We start from the raw sequence: 24,607 nt of genomic DNA, 5'->3' as shown, positions 1-24,607 counted from the left end.
ATTTTTTAGACTATATTTAATAATTCACGCAGGTGTTCAAACGTTCGATGTGACAATGTGTAAAATTTTAGAGTGGGATCTTAACAGGGCAATAATCACAAAGAAACATGGAACATGACTACTGCATATAACATGTCAAAAAACTTTTCTTCAACTCAAACGACAGGATAGAGCTTACAATTACATACTATGAATTCCATTGGAGCGCAGACAAAGATAACATATGTTTCAGCAGCCTCTAATACTCAATTATCAATAGCAGCCCGAAATTTTTGCATGCAAGAGAAGGTGCAAATCAGACGATGATACGAGCAGCGGCCGTCGGTGTCAGCGAACAGAGCGCAGCCGTGGAGCCGAAACCCCCGACCGGATCAAGGACTGATTTGTAACATATTTGGATCTCTACCAATTTTTTCAACCCAAAACAGGAGATTATGTGAGAAACAGCAGTACCGCTACCATTAGAACAGCCACGTATATGAAAAATGTAACCTTAAAACAATGATTACACTTGTATTAACTTAATATATACTCCCTCCATCCCAAAATATTTAACGCTATTAACTTTTTTAAACATGTTTGGCCGTTCGTCTTATTCAAAAAATTTAAGTAATTATTAATTCTTTTCCTATCATTTGATTTATTGTTAAATATACTTTTATGTATACATATAGTTTTGCATATTTCACAAAAGTTTTTGAATAAGACGAATGGTCAAACATGTTTAAAAAAGTCAACGACGGCAAATATTTAGGGAAGGAGGGAGTATCTTATGCTTAAGGTCTAACACAAGCTTTTTCTTTCTCCTTCACCTCAAGGCCCAAGATCAAGAGCTGAAGGAATTTTATCATCATCTTACAAGCAAAATGGGATTTACGTAAATAAATTATATACAACAGGGGCTTATGTGAAAAAAAGTACCTCTTGTGGGTCCCATCTGCTACCTCTCTCCTCAGCCACGCCGTGCTCCTTTCCCTCACTCGCCAGTCGCCACCCTCGCGGCCTCGCCGCGTGCTCCTTTACTGCTCTCTGCTCGCGCAGGAGGGCCCACCTTTCAGCCTCCGTCACGTCACCGGCTCCGCCTCCCGCCGATTCCTTCCTCCCCGTGGAAGCAACCCGCAGCGGCGGCGACGGCAGCGGCGTCGGCGGCGGGGACGAGGTGGGGAGTCGAGAGGAAGAGATGGAGTACAGGAGAGTGAAGGACCAGGTAAGCACCAACCCCAAGTCCCGCCCAACCCTAATGGAGAGAGAGAGAGAGGAATGCCACTCGCGCTGATGCGTCCGCGCCTCCAGATTAGATCGCTGCAACGGGTGTTCCCTTTTTGCGATTTTCGCTGGCCCTTTTCTGTTCCTCACTTAGGGTTCTAGAATTTCCGGATTTTCGGGCGTTTTGCGGCTCTTGATGTCAGTGAGACGGTGGCTTTTGTAATCCAATCGTTTTGAACTCTGAAAAAAATGTAGCAAATGAAACAGGATAGTGACTACTAGTTCATATTGTTATTAACAATGTAGCGGTCATTCAACCGCATTTTTAGATTTAAGACAATTTATCTGATTACTGGTACTCCCTCCGTCCCATAATATAAGGGATTTTGAGTTTTTGTTTGCGCTGTTTGGCCACTCGTCTTATTCAAAAGTTTTTGAAATTATTATTTATTTTTTGTGACTTATTTTATTATCCAAAGTACTTTAATCACAACTTTTCGTTTTTTATATTTGCACAAATTTTTTTAATAATACGAGTGATCAAACAGTATAAGCAAAAACTCAAAATCCCTTATATTATGGGACGGAGGAAGTAGTAAGTAGTAAAGTGACCAATGCTTAATTCCTGTATTGTAAATAGTAAACTGAAGATATAGATAACGGCAAGTTTGGTGATTGTGATTTGGGAAACTGGTGGTGCTTTCAATCACCTGTCAGTGGCCAAACCTGGCAGATGCTCTGTGGTTTAAACTTGAAATTCGACTTAGATTTGCCTGGTCTTTTTAGTTCTGTTGATGTTTGGCAAGCAGGTGCTGATAATCATCAATCTGGCAAATATATTCAACCATATATGTTTGGAGTCATGAGCATTGCAATTAAGCTTGTACTTCAGCTGTTGTTCTGTTTGCTAACAAGTTATGTATCTGCTGTACTGTCTAAAGGAGAGCTATGATGTTGTATCTCAGAAAGACATAGAAAGCCCTGGTGAGAGGTCTCTTTCTAGCAGTAAGTTGTCGATTCCTCATAGAAACTTTTTCTTTTGATATCCATAACCAGGACTCCAATATCCTTATGATCTTACCATTTACAGCTTCAGCAACCTCCAGTCTTAGCACAGCAGGAGCTTCAAAGGGCAAGAATAGTTGGAAGTTAAAGTAAGACTTAATTATTGCAATCTTTGTCATCAAATAGCATACTTGTGAAAATCAATTGATTTATTAGTAATGCGTTGTGGCAGGTCCATTGTTACACTTGCATTGACATTACTAACAAGTTCTCAGGCAATACTAATTGTGTGGTCGAAAAGAGCTGGAAAATATGAATATAGTGTCACTACGGCAAATTTTTCGGTGAGGAAAATTTCACAAATTCCGCTTGGTGACTGGTGACAGTACCTCCAACCTCCAGGACCATTCTTTTGTTTCTATTGGTATAAGAATGTATTCCTTTGTATATATGTATAGGTGGAAGCTTTAAAATGTCTGTTATCTCTCATAGCCCTGTACAGAACATGGAACAGTCAGGGTGTTACAGAAGATAATAGGTGATGATTCTATCATAAGCTGCTGTTTAATTTCATGCTAGTGTTTGTTGTCTTTATCCTACTCTTTAGCAATTTGTTGTCAAGTTTTCAGGTTAAGTACATCGTTTGATGAAGTTAGTGTTTATCCTATTCCTGCCATACTTTACATGGTAAAGAATTTACTGCAGGTATGTTCAGTTGTCCAGTTCTTTCATGCTAAAAGTATTTTTCTGTTCACAATAGAAAGTGTTTGATACATTTCTCCACTTCCTGCTACCTGTCAGTATTACATCTTTGCATATGTGGATGCACCAGCTTATCAAATCCTGAAGAACCTGAACATTATTAGCACGGGTGTGTTATACCGCATCATTCTAAAGAAAAAGTAAGCTTTCCACTCTCCAGAATATTCAAGGTTATAACCTAACATATCGGCAACTCTGAAAAAAAATGTTAATTTACCTGCTCACCAACTGGAAAATGTTGCATTATTCTTTATCAACATCAACCTTGAAGTTGGGAATATATAGCTGGATATAAATCTGCCAGAAAGGTGCTATATTTATATCACAAAAGTCATGTACTAAAGTTCAATTGCACACTATAAATTTCATCATTGTAAGTAGAGCCACACAAACATATCATAAAAAAACTGCTTGATTTCTTTGTGCTGTTTTGTGTTTAGCAGATGTGGTGAGATATTAATATTACTTAGAACATTTTATTTTGGCATGCTAAATGTTCCGGTAGTTTACTTAGCCTTCTTACCTGACCTTCATAATCACGATGTGCTTTAAAATCTAAATTACTTCAATTTCCTCTTCACGATGTGCTGAATGTATTGTGTTCTTTCCAGGTTAAGTGAAATTCAGTGGGCTGCATTTATTCTTTTATGTGCCGGTTGCACTACAGCCCAGCTGAACCCCTCGTAAGCAAAATATGTTATGATTCGTCTGTGTTCATTCTTAACAATATTCATATTTCTTCAAAACATCATGGTCAATTACTAAAATAATTTGTTATTTTCCAGGTCAGATCATGTTCTGCAAACCCCTATTCAAGGTTGGGTGATGGCAATTGTGAGTCACTAGGATTGGAAATAATCAGTCAGTTATTTACAAATGTTACACGATGTGTTTTTTACTCCACCAATGGAATTAATGGAAGTGCTTTCTTCTGCAGGTGATGGCTCTTCTAAGTGGTTTTGCGGGGGTATACACAGAAGTAAGTGACTTTACTACACTGTTATTTGCCCCTTTTATATTTACCTGACTTTACGAAGATTTATTTGATGTGGATTGTTCGTGTTTGACCAATGCAGGCAATCATCAAGAAACGTCCTTCAAGAAACATCAATGTGCAGAATTTTTGGCTGTACATTTTTGGAATGCTCTTCAATTTAGTTGCAATTTGTGTTCAGGACTTCGATGCTGTCATGAATAAGTTTGTTCTGACAAAATCTATCTACTCATGCTAATATTTTGATATGTTTCATTCTATCAGCCATTTTAACTTGATTGTGCAATCTAATGCAGAGGTTTTTTTCATGGCTACTCATTCATTACTGTTTTGATGATTCTTAATCATGCACTCAGGTACTAATAGCTGGATCCTGTTTTGTCTGCTCTCTTTTGAGGTTTATATACCACATTGTATTGTTTTACTTTTTTTTTGCTTTGCAGTGGCATTGCTGTATCAATGGTGATGAAATATGCTGACAATATTGTCAAGGTACAAATGCTGAACTTCTAAAGCTGGCTTAGAATTCAACCATGTTGCATTTGTATGGCCTTAGAATTCAACCATGTTGCATTTATATGGTCTTAGAATTCAACCATGTTGCATTTGTATATTCTTTTCTCAGCGGATTATGCCCAATAGAGATATTTTGCATCTTCCTATTGTGAATGTCCTGTTACGAGTTTAAGTAATTCTGGACTGTGAAATACATCTTACATTTTATTCAACACTACGGCTGTTTTGCCTTACCTGAATCGCTTACAGTCTACTATACATTACACCTCAAAGCACATTTTGTTTTATACATCTCTGTATTCCTTAATAACACCTTAACAACATCTTCTATTGTGTTGTGTCCATGCGCATGCCTGTCTGGTGAATTATTCTTTATACTTACATTTTCTACATTCTGATATATGAGAAACTATGCCATTCCATATTCCATACCTGTCTGAGGAGCTATTTTAGTGAACAGATCATCCAGGCCTCTAAACAGGACATTGGATGGTTGATTGTATCCTGTTGAAAAAAGATAACTATAATGCACAAGCCTCTCTTTTGGATTCAAAACCTTGTGATACGTGAGGCACATGTATAACTAAATTTCATAAAATGTCAACTGAAGATTCTTGTATAATTATTGATGCAGCTTCAAAGACTGACTTGATTTACACACCAATTACTGTCTGCTGAAAATATTTTGATAACACTGTAATGTTTACGCATCTTTTCATCAGACATTTGTCTGACATATAACTGTAATGCAGGTGTACTCAACTTCAGTTGCCATGCTTCTTACAGCAGTTGTATCTGTCTTTTTGTTTGGCTTCCATCTATCCCTTGCTTTCTTCCTCGGATCTACGTAAGTGCTTATTGAAGTGAACAACATATTCTCTTGATTGGAGCCCCTGTAACCCATGATAGTAATCAGCTCATGCTATAATTTTCAGGGTTGTTTCTGTCTCCGTATATCTGCATTCAGTTGGGAAACCACAACCGCAGAAATGAGCTTTACTTTCATGGCTTCATCTTTTGAAGTATCGGCAAGTGGCAGCATAGAATGATTTTTGGGTGGCACCGTTGGTACTACTGCAGAATGCCGGAGAAGAGATTCATTCTTGACCATCTGACTACTCTTGAGTCTTGAGCCAACTTCTTGATGGATTTCGGACTTTACCTCCAAGCCGAGCCAACCAGCCGACGATCAATGCAGATCTACTGAAGTTTTGACCGCTTGACTGATGATTTGAAGCTCTCTTTTGCCCGTCCCCAGATGCTTGCCATTTATTTCTTACTCCTAATTCATTTCAGCCTACTATAGCGAAGAGCGTATGTGCTACCACGTAGCAAACATTTTCTGACAAACAAGTATGTCATATCATTATCTGTAGTTCTTTGGAGCATTATCTGTAGTTTGTACAAATACGAAAGGATGATTCACCCAACTTGCGGCAGCTTCTCTGGCCACTGTTCTTGTCATTATTTGAGCCCAAAGGGGTGGGATTCAGAAACATCATCACAGTGGTGTGGACCGGCCCATAGGGTGAATTCATCTATATTAATTTTTGAGAAAAATCCATGAATTGCCATTACAAGAACCGTATTTCAAAAAATACCATCGACCGACGAACTCAACTTTTAGAAAATGTTATCATGCGCCAACTTATCCTAGAAATGCTATCACCGTTAATCCGTTATGATTCCAACCATGTCACTCTGTTAACCCTATCACATTTTAACGGCGGGGATTGGATGGAACCCTAATACTAATAGCAATAAGTTGACTAGTAGAATAGCATTTTTTTAAATGTTGTGTTTGTTGATGGCATTTTGCTTGTTAAGATTTTTTGATAGTTTGGGCCGGGCCGAAAGGCCACTTACATCTGGGCCTAGTTTAGACGGGGTAACCTTGGCCCGATTCATCCAAACAAGACCAGCAGGTTGGTCGGAACCCTATGCCTGACCTCCGCCTCCGATCCTCCGCCCTGAGCCGCGCGCCGCCGCCGCCGCCGCTGCAGGCTCCTTGTTCCTCGCCGGTTTGCTCGTATCGCTCCGTACAACGACGCACCGGTGCTAGAGAAGACAACAGCACAGGGAGGCGACAAAGGTAAGATGAACTTCTAGATCTCTAGGGAGGATTCGTACTGAGCTACTGATTTATGCTTGCTCGTGAAATATATTGCAAGGTTTACGACCAGTGTGGTGTATTTCTTCCATTGGATTACCCTGCCCGATGCAACCCTACTTTATCTCAACAATCAATATGCAATTTGAGCCTGTTGATTTTTTTTCGCCTGCCCTATTGAGATAGTTCCCCGAGGTCGAAAATCGCAACGTGCTAAATCGTCCTGTAAAACTAATTTGCTAGCGTTAACTGTTTCTTTAACTAATGGAATTTTGTAGCTTTGTACCTAAGATGGAGTAATAAATTTGTCGTCGTCTCATTGTATACACACAGTGAGGGCATGTGTTGCACAGAAAAGATAAGAAAGATACTGCTGGTTCACTTTCTGTGTTTGTATCGCAAGTATCATTGGCACGGGAGCACAAATCACTGTCCACTCCAGTGTTTTGCATATTTCTGTTAGTTACCCAACTTCCAGTAGTATTGCTTTGAACTTATTGCCTCTTCAAGCATAGCTCACACCTTGCTATTATGTACCTGAGTGGTAGCAGTAAGCAATTTAAGCATAAGTTATAGGTTGGGTGCTTGTCATTATATGATCTCATAATTATCCTTGTTAGAAGGCAGTAAGGTCTCTATCTCCACTATCTCGGTATCTCCTCACTTGCAATCTTTTACCGTGCTTTAAAAGATCACTGCATCACTGTTTTAGAGTCTGATTGTTGGGGAAGGTTTCCAGTACTTCTGATTTTCCACTGACATGGCTGTGTGGTTTGCTGATTAAATGATCAGGTGGCATTCTGTTCTCCAAAGAGCAGAAAACATGGTTAATGCAATAAAGGGGTTGTTCATCTCCTGGTAAGCTCCTTTTACAATTGATAAAATTTAGCTCATTTTTCTTCACCTCTATCTAGTTTGCACAATCAACTCATAAATCCTTTTTTTCAGCGATGTACCGATGGCACAGTTCATTGTTAATCTGAATGCTTCAATGCCCGCTTCGGACAAGTTCATCCTGCACATGCTTGACCCGACACACATGTTTGTGCAGCCTCATGTGGCGGAGATGATCAGAAGTAAGATTTCAGAGTTCAGAGACCAAAACAGCTACGAGAAGCCAACATGAAAGATCACTCTACCCCACAATTCCTGTGTGTGCACCATTGAAAAGATACCAACGCTTGTCTATGGTTTATAGTTTTTCTTTAGATAGTCTATGGTTTAGTATAGTTGTGTGTGATGTGACTTGTGAGCGTCATGTGCCACTCATCAATCATGATGATGTTCAAGAATGATAAACTTGCAGTATCAGAAAATGTTGTGGCTTATGACTTATTTGTCTTCAGTGATAGTATTAATCACCTGTCCATTTGGTAGCGTTGGAACATTGAGAGACAGCCTATTTCTGAAGAATCAGTTAACTTTATGTGTATTCCTCTTCCTGTTATGTTCTTATGTGATTCAATTGAAATAGAAAGGTTCACCGAATTATCAAAAACTGTACTACTACCAAAAGTCAAGAGCATATGAAGCAGGAAAGGTGCAAATTGTCTCTGAATTCAGGAACATGGAGTTGAAATTTTCAGGCAATGGGCGTCAATGCAAGAAGAAAACAAGCGCCGCCCCGTCCGCCGTTGCCTCCTGGCCCATCGTCTTCAATGCCGGCCCGTTCCTGGCATTTTCACCGTAAACACGTATGGTTTTCACTGCAAATACTACTGAAAAATTCAGCGCAAATACTACTATTACTACTACTGCTGAACAATTCAGGCTATCCACACAGTTGCATTGCTTTACAGATCTAAATGTCTGCTCTGATCTGCTCCTGCTGCCTCTTTTAATGATGAAAAGGCTGTGTTCCTCCTAGCCCTGATAATTTACTCGGTGAAAGTGAAAACGGAAAAGTACAAGAAGATTGTGCCAAGTAGAAAGATGGTGAGCTTTCTCTCTGCCGTATGCCAAGTAGTACAGTACTAGACAACCAGCGTATACTTCTCCTTAGCGAGTACGTCGTGTTCTTGTTCGTCCCATTGCAATTGCATTGCAACCTCTCTGGAAAGCTGGTGCCTTGCTAGTTGCTACCATTGCCTATACAGGCTACAGGGGAAGGTTACCCTGCAGAGTTCAGAGTACCAAACTGGCATTTGGAGCCTCAAACTTTTCAGGCATCTTGCAAGCATTAATCTTTTGGAGCATTTTTTTTAAAAAAACAGTTCAATTCATGTAGTATACACATTTGTGAAAAGTTTCTAAGGTTAAGGCTCTATTGGAGGGGGCTTGAGATTCCAAGTAACTGGAGAATATATGCGAGAATTTGTATTGTTTGAAGGAGCATGAGATTCTAAAAGAAACCGCAGCTACTAAAAGCTTCCCTAAACAAGGCCTAACTATAATTCACATGAACACACAGGTCCCCTAAGACATCGAGAATTAGCCTGAAATGGGCGAAACAAAAGAACACATCAGCAATTCAGCATCCAATGCACGCTGGTAGGGAGAGAGAGAGAGAGAGTTGACAAGTTGGAAAGGCACAATCACCATGGAAGAATCTCACTATGCATGTGGATGAAAAACGACGAGCTCTGCGATTGCAAACAAGAGAGGCGTCAAGAGGTTGATGAATACCACAGTGGCCTCTTGTCCTCTGGGCAAACACACGAAACCATCCATGCTCACCACTGTCACAGCTGGCTACTACAGCTAGTAGCCCAGTACTACTGGAGTCAGCAGCAGAGCCAGTGAGAAAGATTGTGATGAGAGCCCTGCTACTAGCTGCATGCATGCATGGATGGATGCAGTATTGCAGTTGCAGTGAATTGCATTGCATTGCGGCCTGGTTTAGTTCGCAAAAAGAAAATTTTTAGGTGTTACATCAGACGTTTGACCGGATATCGGAAGAAGTTTTTGATACGAATGAGGGTTTTCGGATACGAATAAAAAAACTAATTTCATAACTCACCTGGAAACCACAAGACGAATTTATTAAGTCTAATTAATTATCTAATTAATCCGTCATTAGTACATGTGGGTTACTATAGCACTTATAGTTAATTATAGACTAATTAGGCTTAAAAGTTTCATCTCGCTATTTCCATGCAAACTGTACAATTAGTTTTTCATTTTATCTATATTTAATGCTACATGTATGTGTCTAAAGATTCGATATGATGTTTTTGGGAAAAAAATTTGGGACTGGATTTTGTTGGTGTAATTATTTTCCATCGAATCCAACCAAAAGAAAAGCAGGGGCCCCTGTGTGGCATGTGAAGGCAGCTTGTTTTCTTTCTATAGCCCTTTTGAGACAGCTTGGTGAGTGCTCGTGAGCTACTACGGCCATGGCTGTGCTGTACTGTACTACTGTCGAGCTAAACGCTGGAGAGGAGATGTTGCCCGGATTACATGGTAAATAAAAAAGCCTCATGCTGCTTTGGTTACTTTCTGGTGTGGTTTGTTTTCTTAACCATCTTTCCTCGCACAATCATGCAGCTCACATGTTTCAGAAGCTCATTTGGTGGTATTCCCTCAGTCAGCAAGTTTGCCGTTTGGACCTTTGATACAACTTATTTCAGAACTAGGCACTAAAAAAACTATTTGACCCTCGACTCGGCGCTAACCTTGAAAGCCATTAACAATAGCACTGAGCTCGTGTTCAGTGTCGGTTGTGGAGCAGAAGATCCATTCCTGCGATTTACTAGTTCTTAGAGGTTTATCTTTACTACTTTAAAAACCTCCCCTCCCCTCATTTAGTAAGCTTCGCTAGAGTAACCACCGAATCCAATGTTATATTCCTAATTATTCTCCTATCCCATCCCACTTATATTGGTCTGCCCATTAAAACATACAAGCATAACCACCGATCCAGTATTTTTTTCTCACCATCCACCCAACCAATTCTCAATTATATGACTTTGGCCCTTGGACATGTTACTAGTTTGTAAAATAGTTTTATAAAAGGACTAAAATATCAAAATTGCAGCCGTCAACGGATCTGGTTAGTACTCCTATTTTTATCCAGACATGCTCTGCATTCCACCGTTATTTGGCATGAAACATATCAAATGACCAGCCAGAAAATCAATCGTCCCGAATTCCATCTCACCTTGTGCGTTATAGCTGGACAGAATCAAACCTTACATCTTGAAGACTTGAACAAGTGATTTGTGAACTGGATGCCACAACTAGAGCACTGAAATCCAAAAGCCTTACACTAGAAGCAGTAGTCAGAATCAAACCGTAGACCAGTAAAAATGTCAATTCAGTTAGGCAGCTCACAACCAAATCAATCAGTGGCCACCAATAGTCAGGAGCTTGAAGATTGCTGAAGCAATGGTGCGGTGCTTGCACTGTTGCTTGCAATGTGAACTCCACCTGCCTTCACAGAATGCAAGTCCCAGGTCTAACCATATGCTTAACCAACTTTAATGCCGCTTTCCAGAAGACCCAAGTGTGGCCACCAAACGTAGCACACAAAAAGTTGGCATCTTTGCACATATTCCAATAGCTAAGCACTTGATTAGCAACTTTTTTCAGGATAGAAAAACCCATACTGGTACAGGTATTAACCAAAGGCCACACACATGCACCAACAGCTTAATTAATTGAATTCAACTTAACAAGTGCAGTACCTCCAAGGCTCCAACAATCAAGTTGAAGGCATGCATGGGAGAAAACAAAAAATATTTGACAAAACATGAGGCACAAGTGCACAAACCAACCAACCAAACAGGCCTGTTTCTCTTCAGAAACTTGACCGCACTCCTCCCAAGAGCCAGACCAACATCTCTGAGGAAGAGAACAAATTTCACATGTCAAACACTTACCTAGAAGTTAATAACCTGGTGGGAAAATGGTGAAACCAAAACAAAAACCAAGAGGAGAAAAAGAGAAGAGGTGTAAACTAATTTACTGCATAATACAGAGGTGTCAAGGGTTTGTTAGGGGCATGGATAGAATTTTTCCATTTCTACTATGGACAGTTTGGGTTTTTCCCTGGCCCTCCATAGTAGAAGTATGTGCCCCAGTCACCATTGTTGCCATTCTGCACATCATAGCAGTTGGATTGCTCAGTGAATGACCCAATACCACTTGGTGCCCTAAGATTGTTTGATGAATCCACCACTTGTATGTTCTTGAAGTAGCTGGACTTGCCAAATCCTTCCTCAGGGAAGTGGCCACTGCCCATCTGTGTGGAGGTGTGGCTGCCATCAGGCTCCGAGTTCACCACCTCACCACCCCACTCTATCATGGAGGCACTGTCTGCCAAGTAGGAGAAGAGGAAGGATGGCCAGTAGCCTAACACATAGTCATTACCGAACTGCAACCACCAATTGCCCTCCTTTGGGTCCTGCAAACCACAATCCATGGGGCATAGTTAGAAGATAGGATAATGATAAGGGAATATTGTAGGTACCTTTTAGTGTTATCATGCACGCGCAAAAATAAAGTTTTCCTTTTTGTGTTCATTATATGCACTATGAAAAGGATCTACCCTTTGATGAAAACGAGTTTTAAATTATTTTAGCTTGATAGCCCACTTTCGGAATTATACGTGGAGCGAGATCTTGTTGGTTATGCAAGTGGTGGCATGCCAACATAATGTCACATGGTAATGACATGGAAAATTTTAACAGAAGAAACATGAGCTCTAGGAGAATATTCCTGTGAAAATTTGTTTAAAACTCAAATCATTAGTGTTTGCATTAGCATGCATAAATACAGTACGTGTGTGGGGGACAACTGTGAATGCGTCCACAAAACAGGCCAGGGCCACAGTTGTAGCCTTGACCTTAAGCCCTGGAGGTGCCTCAGGAAAGAACAAGAAACAGGTGGGCATAGATTCGCTGGCACCGTTCATGAATTTCGTCTGTGTGTATACACACGCATGTGAAGGTTTCTTGTATTTTACCTTCCAGACCAAAATATTGATATCATACTGGGAACCACCATAGTTGGAGAGTGGGGAGATGCTAGCGCCCATGGCTATCTGATTGTTTATCTGTATGAACCCCGAGCACAGCAGGTTGTAGCATCCTGTTGCCTGATACGCATCGCTCTACAGAGAGTACAGAGGCAATACAAAAATCAGTATCATTAGGCTAATCTGTAGTTTAATAACAGCAAGATAGGAATGTAGATCTAAACAAGAGACAAAAAGAAGCTAAAAAACAATTATCGTGAAGATTGAAAGGAATGTGATGTTTATCTTACAGTCCAGTAGGTGAAGAGTCTAGTGTTGTTGTCCCCATACAGATCTGGGCTAACCTGCAATAATGTAGAGAGAATAAAGACATAAGCCACAATGCAAGAGAGTACTGCATATAGCTTTAATCGGCCATCACAGCATTCTTAGCTCCTAAAACAGTTGCTCATGAAAGAAAGAATCTTCGTAAACGAATATAATCTAGTCTGGCTCCTAAAATGAAAGGCCTCTCCAGTCGTAGTGTACCATATCATTATTGCAAAACAGGAATTATTGACGCATGCAAGGGGAGGAATGAGCTTCATAATTGGGCGCATGGAAGAACAAAAATGGAAGCTGCAACAAAGCATTTAATAGAACTTTTGACCTAAGTGGGTTTTTCTTCTCCCTCTCACCTGCCATCCTGCTTCAATGCTGTTAAGGTCCTGCCCAAAGGAACCACCCAAGATCCAGAGCTGGGACAGGCTGAACTCATTGGCCTGCTCAATTCTTGGCTGCCACACATTGATGGTAGCCTTAGCTCCATAGTACTTATCACCTTCCACATATGCTATTGCATGCTGCACCATGGAGCAGAAACAAGATTTAAATGAACAATCCCAATAACATGTTAAGTACTATTAGGGAGATTGGTTCTTGAATGGAACACATTACACACTCTACCCTACCTGGTGGCCACTCTCATTGAGCATATCAGGGTCGACAGACATGGGGTTTGGGGTGCTCTTGTGCTTCTTCTTGCCATATCTCCTGATGGAGCTGGCCCTTAGGACATCCTCCTTCTTGGTCCTCCTGATTGGTATGGTGTTCTCCGGGCACACGCCGTTCTTGTGCCACATTTGGGTGATTGTCTGGGTGTTCTGCTGTGATGCAACCTTGGACTCATCATACAGGCCTTCTGGGTGGTAATCAGGCCTCATCTGAAAGGTGGTGATAGTGCACCATTGAGTGTTATCATGATATGTGGGGAAGCATTACCCCAACTGTAAAAAAAGGGGCAGTGGTGTGTTCTGGAGAGAGAGGAACCTGGATAGTGTGGTTCTTGAGGAAAGGGTGATCAAAGGCAGGCTGGTTGGAGATGTGCACACAGTCTATGATGTCTCCATCAGGACTCTGTTGAATTCACACTGTCAATTATGCAATCAAAGCAAGAAAAAAAAAGAGAAAACATTATCCTAAATTCAGGACATGAATGATTTGAGAGAGACAGGGAAAAATCTCATTTTAGCAAAAGTAGTGTAAAAAAAATAGGAAAAGAAAGTTCTAGAATTCCATATATCAAACCAATGCAACTTCAGATAATCCAAAACATCCATGAAGTAGACTATCAACCATACTCCAAAGAAGAAATCTTTGAGCAACAAAAGCAAAATTTGTTAATGGTTCAGAGGAAAAAAAAGAAAGAAAGAAAAGGAAGAAGACACTCTGTAGTCTGTTCTCCTCCAAAGAAAGGAAAGCAACCATATCTTTCCTCCCTTGAAGTGGAGAGAACCCAAAGAAGCACGGGCACCCATAAAATGTTCCTCCAAAAGCGAGCCTTTTCCTCCATCAACGGAAGAAACCCCAATGCATGGTCCATGAGAGGAGGAGGAACAGTCAATCCACACTTCCAAAGCGAGCTCATCACCAAGCACGAGCAAGTCGACCCATCAATCAAAAGCGCAAAACTTTTTTTGCGACTTCCATACCAAATGCACCACCGCCTTTTCTTTTTTTTTCACCTCCATGGATTCATTCCTTCCGCCCCTCCATACCAGCGAGCGACCAGAGCAAGAAAAGAAAAGAAAAAACGAAACGGGAAATCGATGGCGAGCAAGGCGGCGTGCATTGAATGCGCGCCATGTTGGTGGGAGAGGAGAGGAGAGGAGGAGACGGGCCGCTACCTCGATGCTGGCGAGGGGCGCCTTGTTGAGCCGCCTGAGGTGGCTGTGCACCTGCCGCTGCCGCCGCAGCAGATGCCTCCGCCGCCGTAGCTGCTGCTGCTGCTGCGCCGCCGACGCCGCCGCCGCACCCCCCTCAGCGGCGCAGGCCAAGAAGAGCACCGCCAGAAGCGCGACCAGGCATCCCCTCCGAGCCGCCGCCGCCGCCGCCATGGCCGAAGCTTTCCTCCGGGGACCGGGGGCGGGTGGTTTCCTCTGGGTGGGCGGAGACCAACGGAGGGAGGAGGGGGCTAGCGGACACGGGGAGGATGGAGGTGGCCGCACTTAAAAATCCGCCCGTTGGTGTCGTTTTTGCCTCTCTCTCTCTCTCTTTCCTCTCTCGCTGCGCCGCTGCGTGTGTGCGTGAGTACGGAGCGAGAGGCTCGGCCCGGGTTGGAGAGAGAGAGAGGAGGCGCCATGATGTAATATACTGGTATGATATAATCGGATAAAACATTTCGTAGGATTCCATATCTGTCTCAGGATGGATATTAATAGTATAAATCTGGACATATATACGATTCATTCTATTTTCTTTGTTTCAAAATAAATATACCTAATTTGTGATTTGATATATCCTGGTATTATGAATTTAGACATGTAACAATCCAGAATTCGTAATACTATAATATGTCATGTTATATACCAGGTGCACTTTGGTCAGTATTAGAATATACTACAAATCTGGACAAGCAGTATTTTAGGACTGTGAATCTAGATTCGTAGTGGAGTACTAGACAAGTAGTCTAGATTCATAGTACTAGAATAAATCACATTACGTACTTTTTTTATGGAACCACATTACGTACTACGTGTATTTATTTTAGGATATATAGAGTATAAAATGAATCAAGTACTCTATCTGTCTCAAAAAAGCTAACCTAAAAGGAGATACCAGTCTATATTTAATTTACTATGAAATGTCTCATTCAGTTATATCTTGCTATATTATAGGAGAAATGAAGTATAAGTATTATATATTTTAAGATAGAAAAGTAACAAAAGAACTCAAATTTTCTTTTCTTTTCTTTTCTTTACCTAACTAATATAACAAGTGGTTTTGCATATTAGACCACGTCGACGTACCCTATAACCGCGATAATCCAGCGGTAATCTATGGTATTTTAAAAACCTGCTATGAGTCCAACTCCTATGCTACGTTTTTTCCTACCAGCTGAAACTACCGTAAAATAGTCTCACGTACTAGGTAAAAAGTAAAAACGTACGATTCAGTAATTCACTGTATGAATGCTGAGTGCCGACATAGTGAAACACTGTAGCAGAACAACTTTGTTCCGGTACGTGTGGACGCTGGTCGTGCCCCCCAAAACCCACGACGAAAATCACAAATCAGCAGGGAATCCTCTGCAAAAAAAACCATCCGTTTTTCGGCCAATTTGAGAGCCACAATACGGCCGCATTTCAAAGTTGCGCCGCAGGTCGCCCTCACCTACCACTAGTCGAAGCCTGAAACGGGCAGCCACGCCACGCACGCACGCACGCAGGACGCAGCCTAGAGAGCAGGAGCGCAGGAGACACCGAGGCAACCTGTAGCACGGCCCGATGTCATCTGCTCCCTCCCATACATTTTCTCTGAATTCGCGAGTGCTTACGTGCATGTTCTGCATTGTGTTTAGTGAATCACGCAGTCCATCAAATCTTGCTTAAATTAGGCATTAATATAGTAGGAATTTGTGGAAGAATACAGCTGACCATCTTAATTTTAATTCAGAGTTGCTCGTGTGAGTGGGCAGCATCACCCACCGTTAATTCTTCAGAGAACAGAAACACGCGATCTCTTGCGTTCTTCTGTTTTGAGTGACAGAAGCGACCATGTCCATTTCAGTTCTTAACAACCATAGCTAAAGCCATACTTAATCACTCGAATAGAGAACATAAATTTGTAGAGTACTCGGTTAATTTGTAGGACAGACAATTGGGCTAATTCAGAGCTTCCCTCAAGGGAGAATTCCAATAGGTGGACAGTACGACACACCGTTAATTTTTCAGAGAACAGAAACAAGCAATCTCTTTCGTTCTTCTGTTTTGAGTGACGGTCGTGACCAACAAGTCCATTTCATAGCTAAGGACCGAAGATTACTCGCTTAATCACTATTGGACCCAATTATCGGTTGTCCACTCAACTGTATGCCATGTCACTGTCAAAACAACCTGTAAGCATTATCTATGTTCTATCATATGCAGTCCAATCGAGGTCCAATGCAGTTATCAACTGTATCGTAGCATGCTGCTGGTGGCTGTCTACAAGCATGCCAAGCCTGATGGCTGAGTCTGAGCTACTAGAATATGGTGAGGTCGCGAGTACATGGTTGAGTGAGTCCATACATGCAATGATATCATGAAGAGGACATGGTTGGAGAGATCATAGAACATGGAAACATGTTCAAATGGCCGCATAATGGACAGAGATAGTGCCAAAATGCATGTCTGAATAGCATGGCCTGTTTGCAATGCATATAGCTTTTTTTTAGTCCTTAGGTATTTTGGAAAGACATGCAGATTATCGTTTTGAACGTAGTCAAGTGGATTAGCAAATGAAAGATGGGATCTGAAGTCCTAATCGAACAACTTGGAGAATGCATTGATCCAATCCACCAAACTGAGTTTGGTACTGTACATGATGGGTGCAGTGTTAACTTCAGAAAGTACTACAGATAAGAATGACTTGGTGCTCTTCGCTTTCTTCTCTGTCTTGATTATTCTCAGTACGCTGAAGATTCTCAAAGAGAAAGAAGGAAGGTAGGGACTAGGGAATATATGGAGTGGAGCAATTAGTTCATGAACTGAAAACGGTTAATCTTTCTGAAAGAATGGAGTTAATGAAAGCAACCTAGTATGTTTTTCCCTTGCAATGTACTGTAACATACAAATATGCAAGGACAACTCAGCTAGCTACCCAGAAGCAATCAAGAAACTGCTTAAAGACAATTTAGAAGTTGGGATGTCATACTACTATTAATTGTGGGATCAAATGCTATTTCAAGATTGAAGAAATTAGGTGACCACATCGGATGGTACAAACACAAGAGCAAGAAACACAAACGCACAGGATGTGTATCCATCAAATTTCACGGAGATGAACACGTTCGACACTGTCAGTTACAGAGTAATCATACAGTACGGCTCTGCCCCAAAGCGACGGTCAAAAGACAGCATTGGCCATCCGGATTAGGAACAGAAACCTGCCATCCATTGCAGGCTCGGTTAATCCGCTCGCGAAGAAGAAGATGAAGAAGAAGACCCAAAAGGCAGATCATTGATAGCCTGAAGAATTAACAAACACAGTGTCCACGGCGCAATGTCTGAAGAATTCAGCTACCAGTATACCACACTTGAAACTTAGTACTCATCGGATCACGCTGCGAGTTGCCCATCTCGAGAGCTCGCCTCACGTTGTATTCAGAGACAGACAGGCTACCTGTACGTAGACACTGCATTGCATAGGCTTGATAGCTAGTAGTACTTCTTTCCGGAGTTTATACCGGTTTCCTGCACAGACTTTCCCGTGGTTTACATGCCTGGATGGAACGCTTTCAGCAGCAGAATGATGGTGTTTCCGCTTAAACGCCGCGGGTGGGGAGAGGAAGAGATGCTGCTTTCGAGGAGAGATCAATCATGCCGCCAACGTGCCGGTGTCCTTCTTCTTCTTCTTAATGGTTAGTATACGAAGTAAAATCAGATCAATAATCCCTCTCCCTCCATCTCTCCCCCTGATGGTTAAACCAGATCATCATTGGCGGATCCATGGCCCAGCGACCCTATGCAGCTGCCCGGGCTTATCGGATCGCAGTAGTATAGGAGGGCATACCATGCATATCACCAATATTTCACGATAGCATGGAATAACACCGTCATGGTGTGTTTTGCTCCCGCTCAGACCTTGTTTGGTTAATCCATGTGAGCGAGAGATTGGAGAGGATTTATTACACACCTATTATAGTGTGATTATTCTTCCTCAATCCCCTTCAATACTTTTCAATCCCCTCTAAGTCGAACAAGACCTCAAGAAAATTAAGAAAATTTATACACCAATCTCGATAGCAATTACCAACATTTTACAACAACATTGTACTAGGAACCGGATCAATCTCGATAGTATATCACCAACATTTTACAATAACATTGACCTAGCCATTGTTGTAGTGTCTTGCTCAAACTGCAGAAAATTTCTAGATCCGTCCCGATGGACACCGGGCACATGCGTGCATGGATGCTGCCTGCGTTGCTGCTGGCCTGTGGCCTGGCCTGCGACGTGCTATCCTGATTCCCTGCACACTCTTTGCCTGGAGCTAGATGACACTGCTGTGGAGCGTGTGCAGAACTACAGATGCGGATGCTGCTTCAGTTGGGCCATGGCCATGGGGGGTCACTTGATGGCCATAAATTTTGGTCAAGAATGTTGCTTTTCGAGAGGTATGATGAATGTTGATACAAGAAGCTGCTATAGTGACTTGTAGTGAGGTTGGGTTTAGGCTCTTGCGTGCTTCAACTAGGCGCAGTTTGATCTTTGCCCCACATTCAGTTCTTGTCTAATAAGTAGTACTAGCAACTACTCACTCCGTTTCATAATGTAAGACTTTCTAGCATTACTCATATTTATATAAATGTTAATGAATCTAAACACATATATATCTAGATTCACTAACACCTATATAAATATAGACAATACTAGAAAGACTTCCATTGTGAAACAGAGGAAGTAGCAAGCAATAACAAGTGTTTTAGACTTTTAGGCAATAAGTACATTTGCCTAGATAATCCAGAGAAGACATATTTGCAACCGGAAGCGAGCCGACCATGCTGACAGGAAGATGCAAAGCATCTTAAAACACTCATAGTTAGATGCAGTTCTACACATTTGCTGCAAAAGGCATTCCATTTTGTATCTGAAAGCACACCCAAAGCTGTTTTTAAGAACTTATGTTGAGATATATATGTTTGAAGCATAGAAACGAATGTTTCTTTGATATTCTCCAGAGACATCCAAGCATGTTTCAATTTCAGCAGTATTAGAGCATATATTTTAGGATTAACCCATGTACAAGAAAAACCTAGTATATCCTGTCATGGTCACCAACACAACCAGGAAATATCTACAGGCTGCACACACGCTTATTATGTATGGAACAGCAAAATAAGTGAGTTATAAACAGAATAATTGCTATAGACATGCTCTGTCTCCCGGTTTATCAATTGGCGCTGACACGGAAAGCATGCTGGCATACCCCACATTCCACTGTTTCTGAGCCAGAGGTTGGAACCTGAACCTGCAATTGCACATCCACTGTTAGTATGTAAGCGCCAAACGAAGTCATTACTGTAAGAGCATTCACATTTGAGTGCCTAAAGTCAGACCGACCTGAAGATGGACAGTGCAAGTAGGACATGCAACTTCCCTCATTCTGGTCCCAGATGAACCTCCAGATGCAGAACCCGAGGACTTGCGATTTCTCTCCATTTCCTCCTGTTGATCAAAGCATAAATTTGTTAAGATCACAGACTCATAGAACATGCTGAAATTTCCTGATGGCACCTAAGATGTTAGGGACTAAAATTTTGGCGGCAAAACATGTGCCAACAAACATTTACAACTCTTACATTCCAACAAATCATGCTCAATTAATCCGTCAAGTGTACAAGTCACTCCAATGAATGTATAATATAGAGGAAGTGTTATCTAGTACGTCACCTTAAGTTTTCTTGCAAGATCTTCATGACTTTGCACTGTGGCAGACCTGTTGGCAGCTTCCTGTGCTATGCTAAGCCTTTGAGAGACTTCTGCCTGAGAGAATAAGAAACATTCTAACGTATGAACACATGGCACTGAATTGAAACTCGCCAAGAAGAGCTATAGTGCACAGCTATTCAAATTTTACTATGTTTTCCATTTGGTCAGTGATAAAACTGCTAAAGCATGTATAAGTAGAGCAACAGACAATAGGTGAGTTGCTGCAGAGGTTATGCGAGCTGTGCTCGCTTTGGAAAACAAGAGAAATACAACCAAGAAGTAACACAGTCAAGCTATGCTTAAAATGAGCTAAGTAACTATACCTAAGATAACATCAAGCAAAAGAAAGAATATATAATTAAGAAACAAGAAGCAGAACGTACCATGCATCTATCACAAACTCGGACAAGCGGGGCATTATCTTCAGCAGTCAGAGCAGTTCTTCCTTGACTGCATTTGTCACAGAATATTTCACCACAGTTCCTACAATGATGCTGCAAAGAAAACATCATCTTAATTTATCAAAATATCATCATAAAAGTAACAAATAAGTATATCCGAACAAAGAGTATTCAAATTACCCTGCGGTTAAAAGGACTAAAATCAACAGCACATGAGTAGCACTTCTTCGCAGCCTCATCTGGAACCTAGAAAGGGGATAAAGAGAAGAAACACGATCATAAGATTAACAAAATGGTGGTACAAGATGGCAAAACAGTCAGTGGCTAGAGCAACAGTACTGCTAAGTGAACTGAAGTGGTCTTCATTATATGCTGAAATGCTCAACCAAAATGGTTACAGAGTGTATCGTCATGTAAAGGACTAATCAAAGGGTAAACTATATACACTTCAAAAAAGGGGCCAAACTACATGCATTCGCAGGGAAGAGCAGATATTGCAAGAAAATTATCAAAAATAAGAAGTGGAACAATGCAAGTAAACAAATAATAAACTAAAAAGGTTCCAGCATTCTTGTAACTAAGATCAAGTAGTAAATGTGTGTCGCAGCAATTCAACTTACCCAATGGTCTTTCACTTCGTCAACAGGTTTTGCAAACATCCAATCAAAACCTTTCTTCTTCTCATTTGATTGTGACATGGGTTTGCTACTGTCTACAGTTCCTCTGCCTCTTGCATCTCCACCAATCTCCTTAAACTGTAAGTAGTTTCACAAAGTTAAAAAATGTGAATGTTTTGTAAAAAAAAAAGAAGAAGCATTAAATATGCTGAATGTATGAGCAACTCCGTGAACAAAATCTATCAAGAAAAATATGTTGGAGCAAAACCTTTTCTTTAAAAAAAAAACTAGTTTCTACAAATATTGTGAAAGGATACTGCCAATCAATGTGGAATCCAAGTTAGCAACTTATATTCCATTCATCAATATACAAGAGAGTAATTCAAACACAGAATATTGGAATATAATTCAAACAGAGTAATAAGGTGGTATCCAAGTTAGCCAACTTATATGGCATCATACTCGCCGCAGTATGACATATTGATTTCTAGTAATATTTTGGAGAAGAGAGACATTCATGATATAAGTCATATTTTGCTGTTTCCTAAGTATTGGTTCAAATTCAAATATTCATCGCTTTGGTTTTTCTAATTAACACTTTTTCACCAAAAGCAGCTATTAGTAGTGGTGTTAGTGTGTTACAGAGCAAAGCAAGTCTAAACCTAAGAATCTTAAAATGAGGGTAAATAGCGATTGATAATGGAGGAAGATGATCACCTGCACTGTTGCTGCAGTCACAGTGTCAAGCAAAGTATTGGAGGTATAGCTGTTTGACTTCAACCTTATTCGCTTTGCTTCAAAATCAACTGGAGTCTTCGCCCAAAATGCAAATACGGTTGAATCTAAAACCTAACCAAGCACCACAACCATGAACCGTCCATTAGAAAAACAACATTGCCATTGTATTTTGTAGTAAGAAGATATACACATAATCCTCTGCAAAAGGATGTCGCACTTACATCCCATCTTGTCAGTGTATCAAGGGGATAAATCCTTAGTGTCCTGCTTGTGCTGGGATCAAGCATGCGAATTCCATCCAGACCAATCTGCAACAGCAAAAATAAACATGTTAAAGGCATATTGGAACTACCAAGGTCACTCTAGCGCATAATCTAAAAAGTTTCAAACATCATTACTCTAAATTTTGCATGTGTGATGTATAATTTGACCAATCCTATCATACCTGACAAAGCACATCGGTAGGGCTCCCGGCACCCTCAGGCAGCAGTTTAACCCGAAACTTCTGCGCACCACCGTTAGCATCCTCATGAGACTCTGCTTTTGGAACAGCCCTCGCAATTTTCCCAAAGCTCCCACCCACACCGCCGCCGCCACCGGTGGGCCACTGGTCCGCCCCTCCCGACGAGGGCCCAATCGACCGGCCGTAGTCATCAAACATCGCGGCACCCGACCGCGTCGGCGCCGTGCCGCGCGCCCCGTACGGCTCGGAGCCGCCGTCGCCGCTATACGCGTAGGCGCCCTCGTTCAGGTAATCATCGTCGCCGTACCCCGCGGTAGGAGGCGGCTGGTAGCCTCCGTAGTACGGGGCGTCGTAGGGCAGCGGCGCGGGGCTGGGCTCCGCCGCCGGAGCATGCTGCGTGGCCACCCCCGCCGCCGTCGGCGGGTAGCTGTAGTACGGCGCCGGCGCCGGGGACGACTCCGGTGGGTAGGGCGCGGGGTTGGGATTGTTGTAGGGCGGCGCGTACCCGGCGTACTGGGGCGGCGGCGCGTAGGACGGGGCCGACGGCGGCTGATCGGAGTACCCTCCCACCGAGTAGGGCGGCGCGGAGGCGTAGCTCGCCGGGATCGTCGGCGGCGCGGCGTCGGCGGCGGAGGAGGCCGGGTGCGGAGGCGGATTCGGCGCGAACTGGTGCGGGTAGTAGTGGCCCGCAGCCGGGGGGGCCGAGGAGGCGTAGTCTCCGTGCTGCATCGCGCGGCGTGGATCCGAGGGCGGCGCCGACGAGGTTGGCGGCGGCGGAGGCGGAGGAGGACGGCGACGTGATTCGATTGGAGGGAAGGGAATCGCGTGGGCGACACGGCCCGGGAAAGGTAAAGAAGGCTGGGGTTGCTTCGTGAGGGAGATCGACTCGACGATGATGAGGAGTCGCTCGATTAGAAGTTGGATTAGGTGGTGAGGTGAGGGGGCTATGGTGGCCGTTCGATTCGGTCGGTTGTCAGGTGGGAACGGACGGCTGGGATAGCACCCGCGTTGGTTTTCGGTTTGGTCGTTTATACTCGTTTGTGTGAGTTGGCTAGTCAAAAGTCTAAACGCGGGTCACGCGGCCGGTCAAATTGGGCTTTGCATGGGCCGCCGTGTGTGAAAGGCCGGGATATTAATGGGCCATCGATTAAAGGCCTAAAGAATTGAAGCTCCGTAAGAATTGGCCCATATATTATTTAATTAATTTATGTCTCAAGGATTATTGTGTTATGAAGTACTCCCTCCCTCCGTTCAATGAATCTTAGTACAATGAATCTAGATAGACGGGAGTATTAAAGTGGTACATAAATCGACGGCCAGAGGGCCAGAGGACATGTGAACTTATGTATAGTCGGGGCAAAATGTGTTCTGATCTAAAAAAAATAAGTTAATTTATAGCTGTTATTAAATATGTTTATTTTCTAAAAGTAATCATTACGTGGGAATTTGCGAATGTTGAATAATTATATCGGGAGTAGATAAAGTGATGAATAGTTGTGTTGTGTTTGGATAAAGTAGGAATATCCTACTCTTTAATATTTGTATTGGTATGTGTGGATGAGTGAAAAATAAACTTATTTTGGAATGAAGATAGTAGCAATAGGTACTGAATCATTTGATCGTTTACTTCTGTACAAATCAATGTATATAGCAAGGCACTGAAAAACATAGTGTGTTTGTGCAAATATCTTACTGCTCCCTCCATCTCAAAAATATAAAAATCTAAGACTGGATGAGACGTTTCCTCTGTCCAGATACATTTTACTAGCAAATGTTATATCTAGTATAGGTTTTTATATTTTGGGACGAAGGTACCAAAAGTTAGAAACCGATACCTATCAAAATAAAGTGCACGGTTTTCTCAAATAACTTAAGGCTGAGTTTGATTGGGTTACCTGGCCGAGTATTTTCCTTTTGTATGGACACAC

At 42.0% G+C, this 24,607-nt stretch overlaps 4 protein-coding genes and 1 long non-coding RNA gene across 5 annotated transcripts; 2 read left to right on the top strand and 3 right to left on the bottom strand.

Moving 5' to 3' along the window:
- The first annotated feature begins 985 nt into the window (after nucleotides 1-985).
- On the top strand, nucleotides 986-6,038 carry LOC4343687 (CMP-sialic acid transporter 2-like). Its single transcript, NM_001422227.1, has 15 exons — nucleotides 986-1,207; nucleotides 2,148-2,211; nucleotides 2,297-2,360; nucleotides 2,444-2,555; nucleotides 2,670-2,749; nucleotides 2,841-2,916; nucleotides 3,013-3,113; nucleotides 3,585-3,656; nucleotides 3,759-3,807; nucleotides 3,911-3,952; nucleotides 4,050-4,171; nucleotides 4,264-4,323; nucleotides 4,411-4,459; nucleotides 5,236-5,330; nucleotides 5,419-6,038. Exons 1-15 carry the CDS (start codon nucleotides 1,181-1,183, stop codon nucleotides 5,474-5,476), a joined length of 1,071 nt encoding a protein of 356 aa, NP_001409156.1. The 5' UTR covers nucleotides 986-1,180; the 3' UTR covers nucleotides 5,477-6,038.
- Nucleotides 6,039-6,389: 351 nt separating this feature from the next.
- On the top strand, nucleotides 6,390-8,024 carry LOC4343686 (general transcription and DNA repair factor IIH subunit TFB5). Its single transcript, NM_001422226.1, has 3 exons — nucleotides 6,390-6,575; nucleotides 7,386-7,451; nucleotides 7,542-8,024. Exons 1-3 carry the CDS (start codon nucleotides 6,424-6,426, stop codon nucleotides 7,717-7,719), a joined length of 396 nt encoding a protein of 131 aa, NP_001409155.1. The 5' UTR covers nucleotides 6,390-6,423; the 3' UTR covers nucleotides 7,720-8,024.
- A 96-nt stretch (nucleotides 8,025-8,120) lies between these two features.
- Nucleotides 8,121-9,367, bottom strand: LOC112939660 (uncharacterized). Its single transcript, XR_003243512.2, has 2 exons — nucleotides 9,132-9,367; nucleotides 8,121-9,028 (listed from the first exon to the last, which is right to left on the bottom strand). It is a non-coding gene; the product is annotated as an uncharacterized lncRNA (long non-coding RNA).
- Nucleotides 9,368-11,151: 1,784 nt separating this feature from the next.
- On the bottom strand, nucleotides 11,152-14,971 carry LOC4343684 (protein neprosin). The gene is made up of 7 exons (XM_015789276.3): nucleotides 14,676-14,971; nucleotides 13,819-13,905; nucleotides 13,461-13,712; nucleotides 13,188-13,352; nucleotides 12,801-12,854; nucleotides 12,499-12,645; nucleotides 11,152-11,937 (listed from the first exon to the last, which is right to left on the bottom strand). The coding sequence occupies exons 1-7, from the start codon at nucleotides 14,883-14,885 to the stop codon at nucleotides 11,560-11,562; spliced, it is 1,293 nt and encodes a 430-aa protein (XP_015644762.1). The 5' UTR covers nucleotides 14,886-14,971; the 3' UTR covers nucleotides 11,152-11,559.
- A 4,698-nt stretch (nucleotides 14,972-19,669) lies between these two features.
- On the bottom strand, nucleotides 19,670-23,567 carry LOC4343683 (protein FREE1). Its single transcript, XM_015789247.3, has 9 exons — nucleotides 22,662-23,567; nucleotides 22,438-22,524; nucleotides 22,196-22,327; nucleotides 21,482-21,616; nucleotides 21,042-21,107; nucleotides 20,844-20,954; nucleotides 20,422-20,514; nucleotides 20,092-20,196; nucleotides 19,670-19,999 (listed from the first exon to the last, which is right to left on the bottom strand). The coding sequence occupies exons 1-9, from the start codon at nucleotides 23,406-23,408 to the stop codon at nucleotides 19,922-19,924; spliced, it is 1,554 nt and encodes a 517-aa protein (XP_015644733.1). The 5' UTR covers nucleotides 23,409-23,567; the 3' UTR covers nucleotides 19,670-19,921.
- Between the last annotated feature and the right edge of the window lie 1,040 nt (nucleotides 23,568-24,607).

Source organism: Oryza sativa, chromosome 7 (genome assembly GCF_034140825.1).
Source record: "Oryza sativa Japonica Group chromosome 7, ASM3414082v1".
Taxonomy (NCBI): Eukaryota; Viridiplantae; Streptophyta; class Magnoliopsida; order Poales; family Poaceae; genus Oryza; species Oryza sativa.
The sequence above is the reverse complement of the archived record's forward strand: the minus strand, read 5'-3'. Positions and strand labels throughout refer to the sequence as shown.

Bases quoted from the DNA above. Each gene is read 5' to 3' on its own strand.
- LOC4343683 (XM_015789247.3), bottom strand. From the start codon at position 23,408: ATGCAGCACGGAGACTACGCCTCCTCGGCCCCCCCGGCTGCGGGCCAC. The intron at 22,328-22,437 runs GTAAGTGCGACA...GTGCTTGGTTAG, and splicing joins ATACACTGACAAGATGGGAT to GTTTTAGATTCAACCGTATT. The intron at 20,197-20,421 runs GTGACGTACTAG...TTTGATCAACAG, and splicing joins ATCTTGCAAGAAAACTTAAG to GAGGAAATGGAGAGAAATCG.
- LOC4343684 (XM_015789276.3), bottom strand. From the start codon at position 14,885: ATGGCGGCGGCGGCGGCGGCTCGGAGGGGATGCCTGGTCGCGCTTCTG. The intron at 13,906-14,675 runs GTAGCGGCCCGT...TGAATTCAACAG, and splicing joins CGCCCCTCGCCAGCATCGAG to AGTCCTGATGGAGACATCAT. The intron at 13,353-13,460 runs GTAGGGTAGAGT...TCCATGGTGCAG, and splicing joins TCAATGAGAGTGGCCACCAG to CATGCAATAGCATATGTGGA.
- LOC4343687 (NM_001422227.1), top strand. From the start codon at position 1,181: ATGGAGTACAGGAGAGTGAAGGACCAG. The intron at 2,556-2,669 runs GTGAGGAAAATT...ATATATGTATAG, and splicing joins TCACTACGGCAAATTTTTCG to GTGGAAGCTTTAAAATGTCT. The intron at 4,324-4,410 runs GTACTAATAGCT...TTTGCTTTGCAG, and splicing joins ATTCTTAATCATGCACTCAG to TGGCATTGCTGTATCAATGG.
- LOC4343686 (NM_001422226.1), top strand. From the start codon at position 6,424: ATGCCTGACCTCCGCCTCCGATCCTCCGCCCTGAGCCGCGCGCCGCCG. The intron at 6,576-7,385 runs GTAAGATGAACT...TTAAATGATCAG, and splicing joins AGCACAGGGAGGCGACAAAG to GTGGCATTCTGTTCTCCAAA. The intron at 7,452-7,541 runs GTAAGCTCCTTT...CCTTTTTTTCAG, and splicing joins AAGGGGTTGTTCATCTCCTG to CGATGTACCGATGGCACAGT.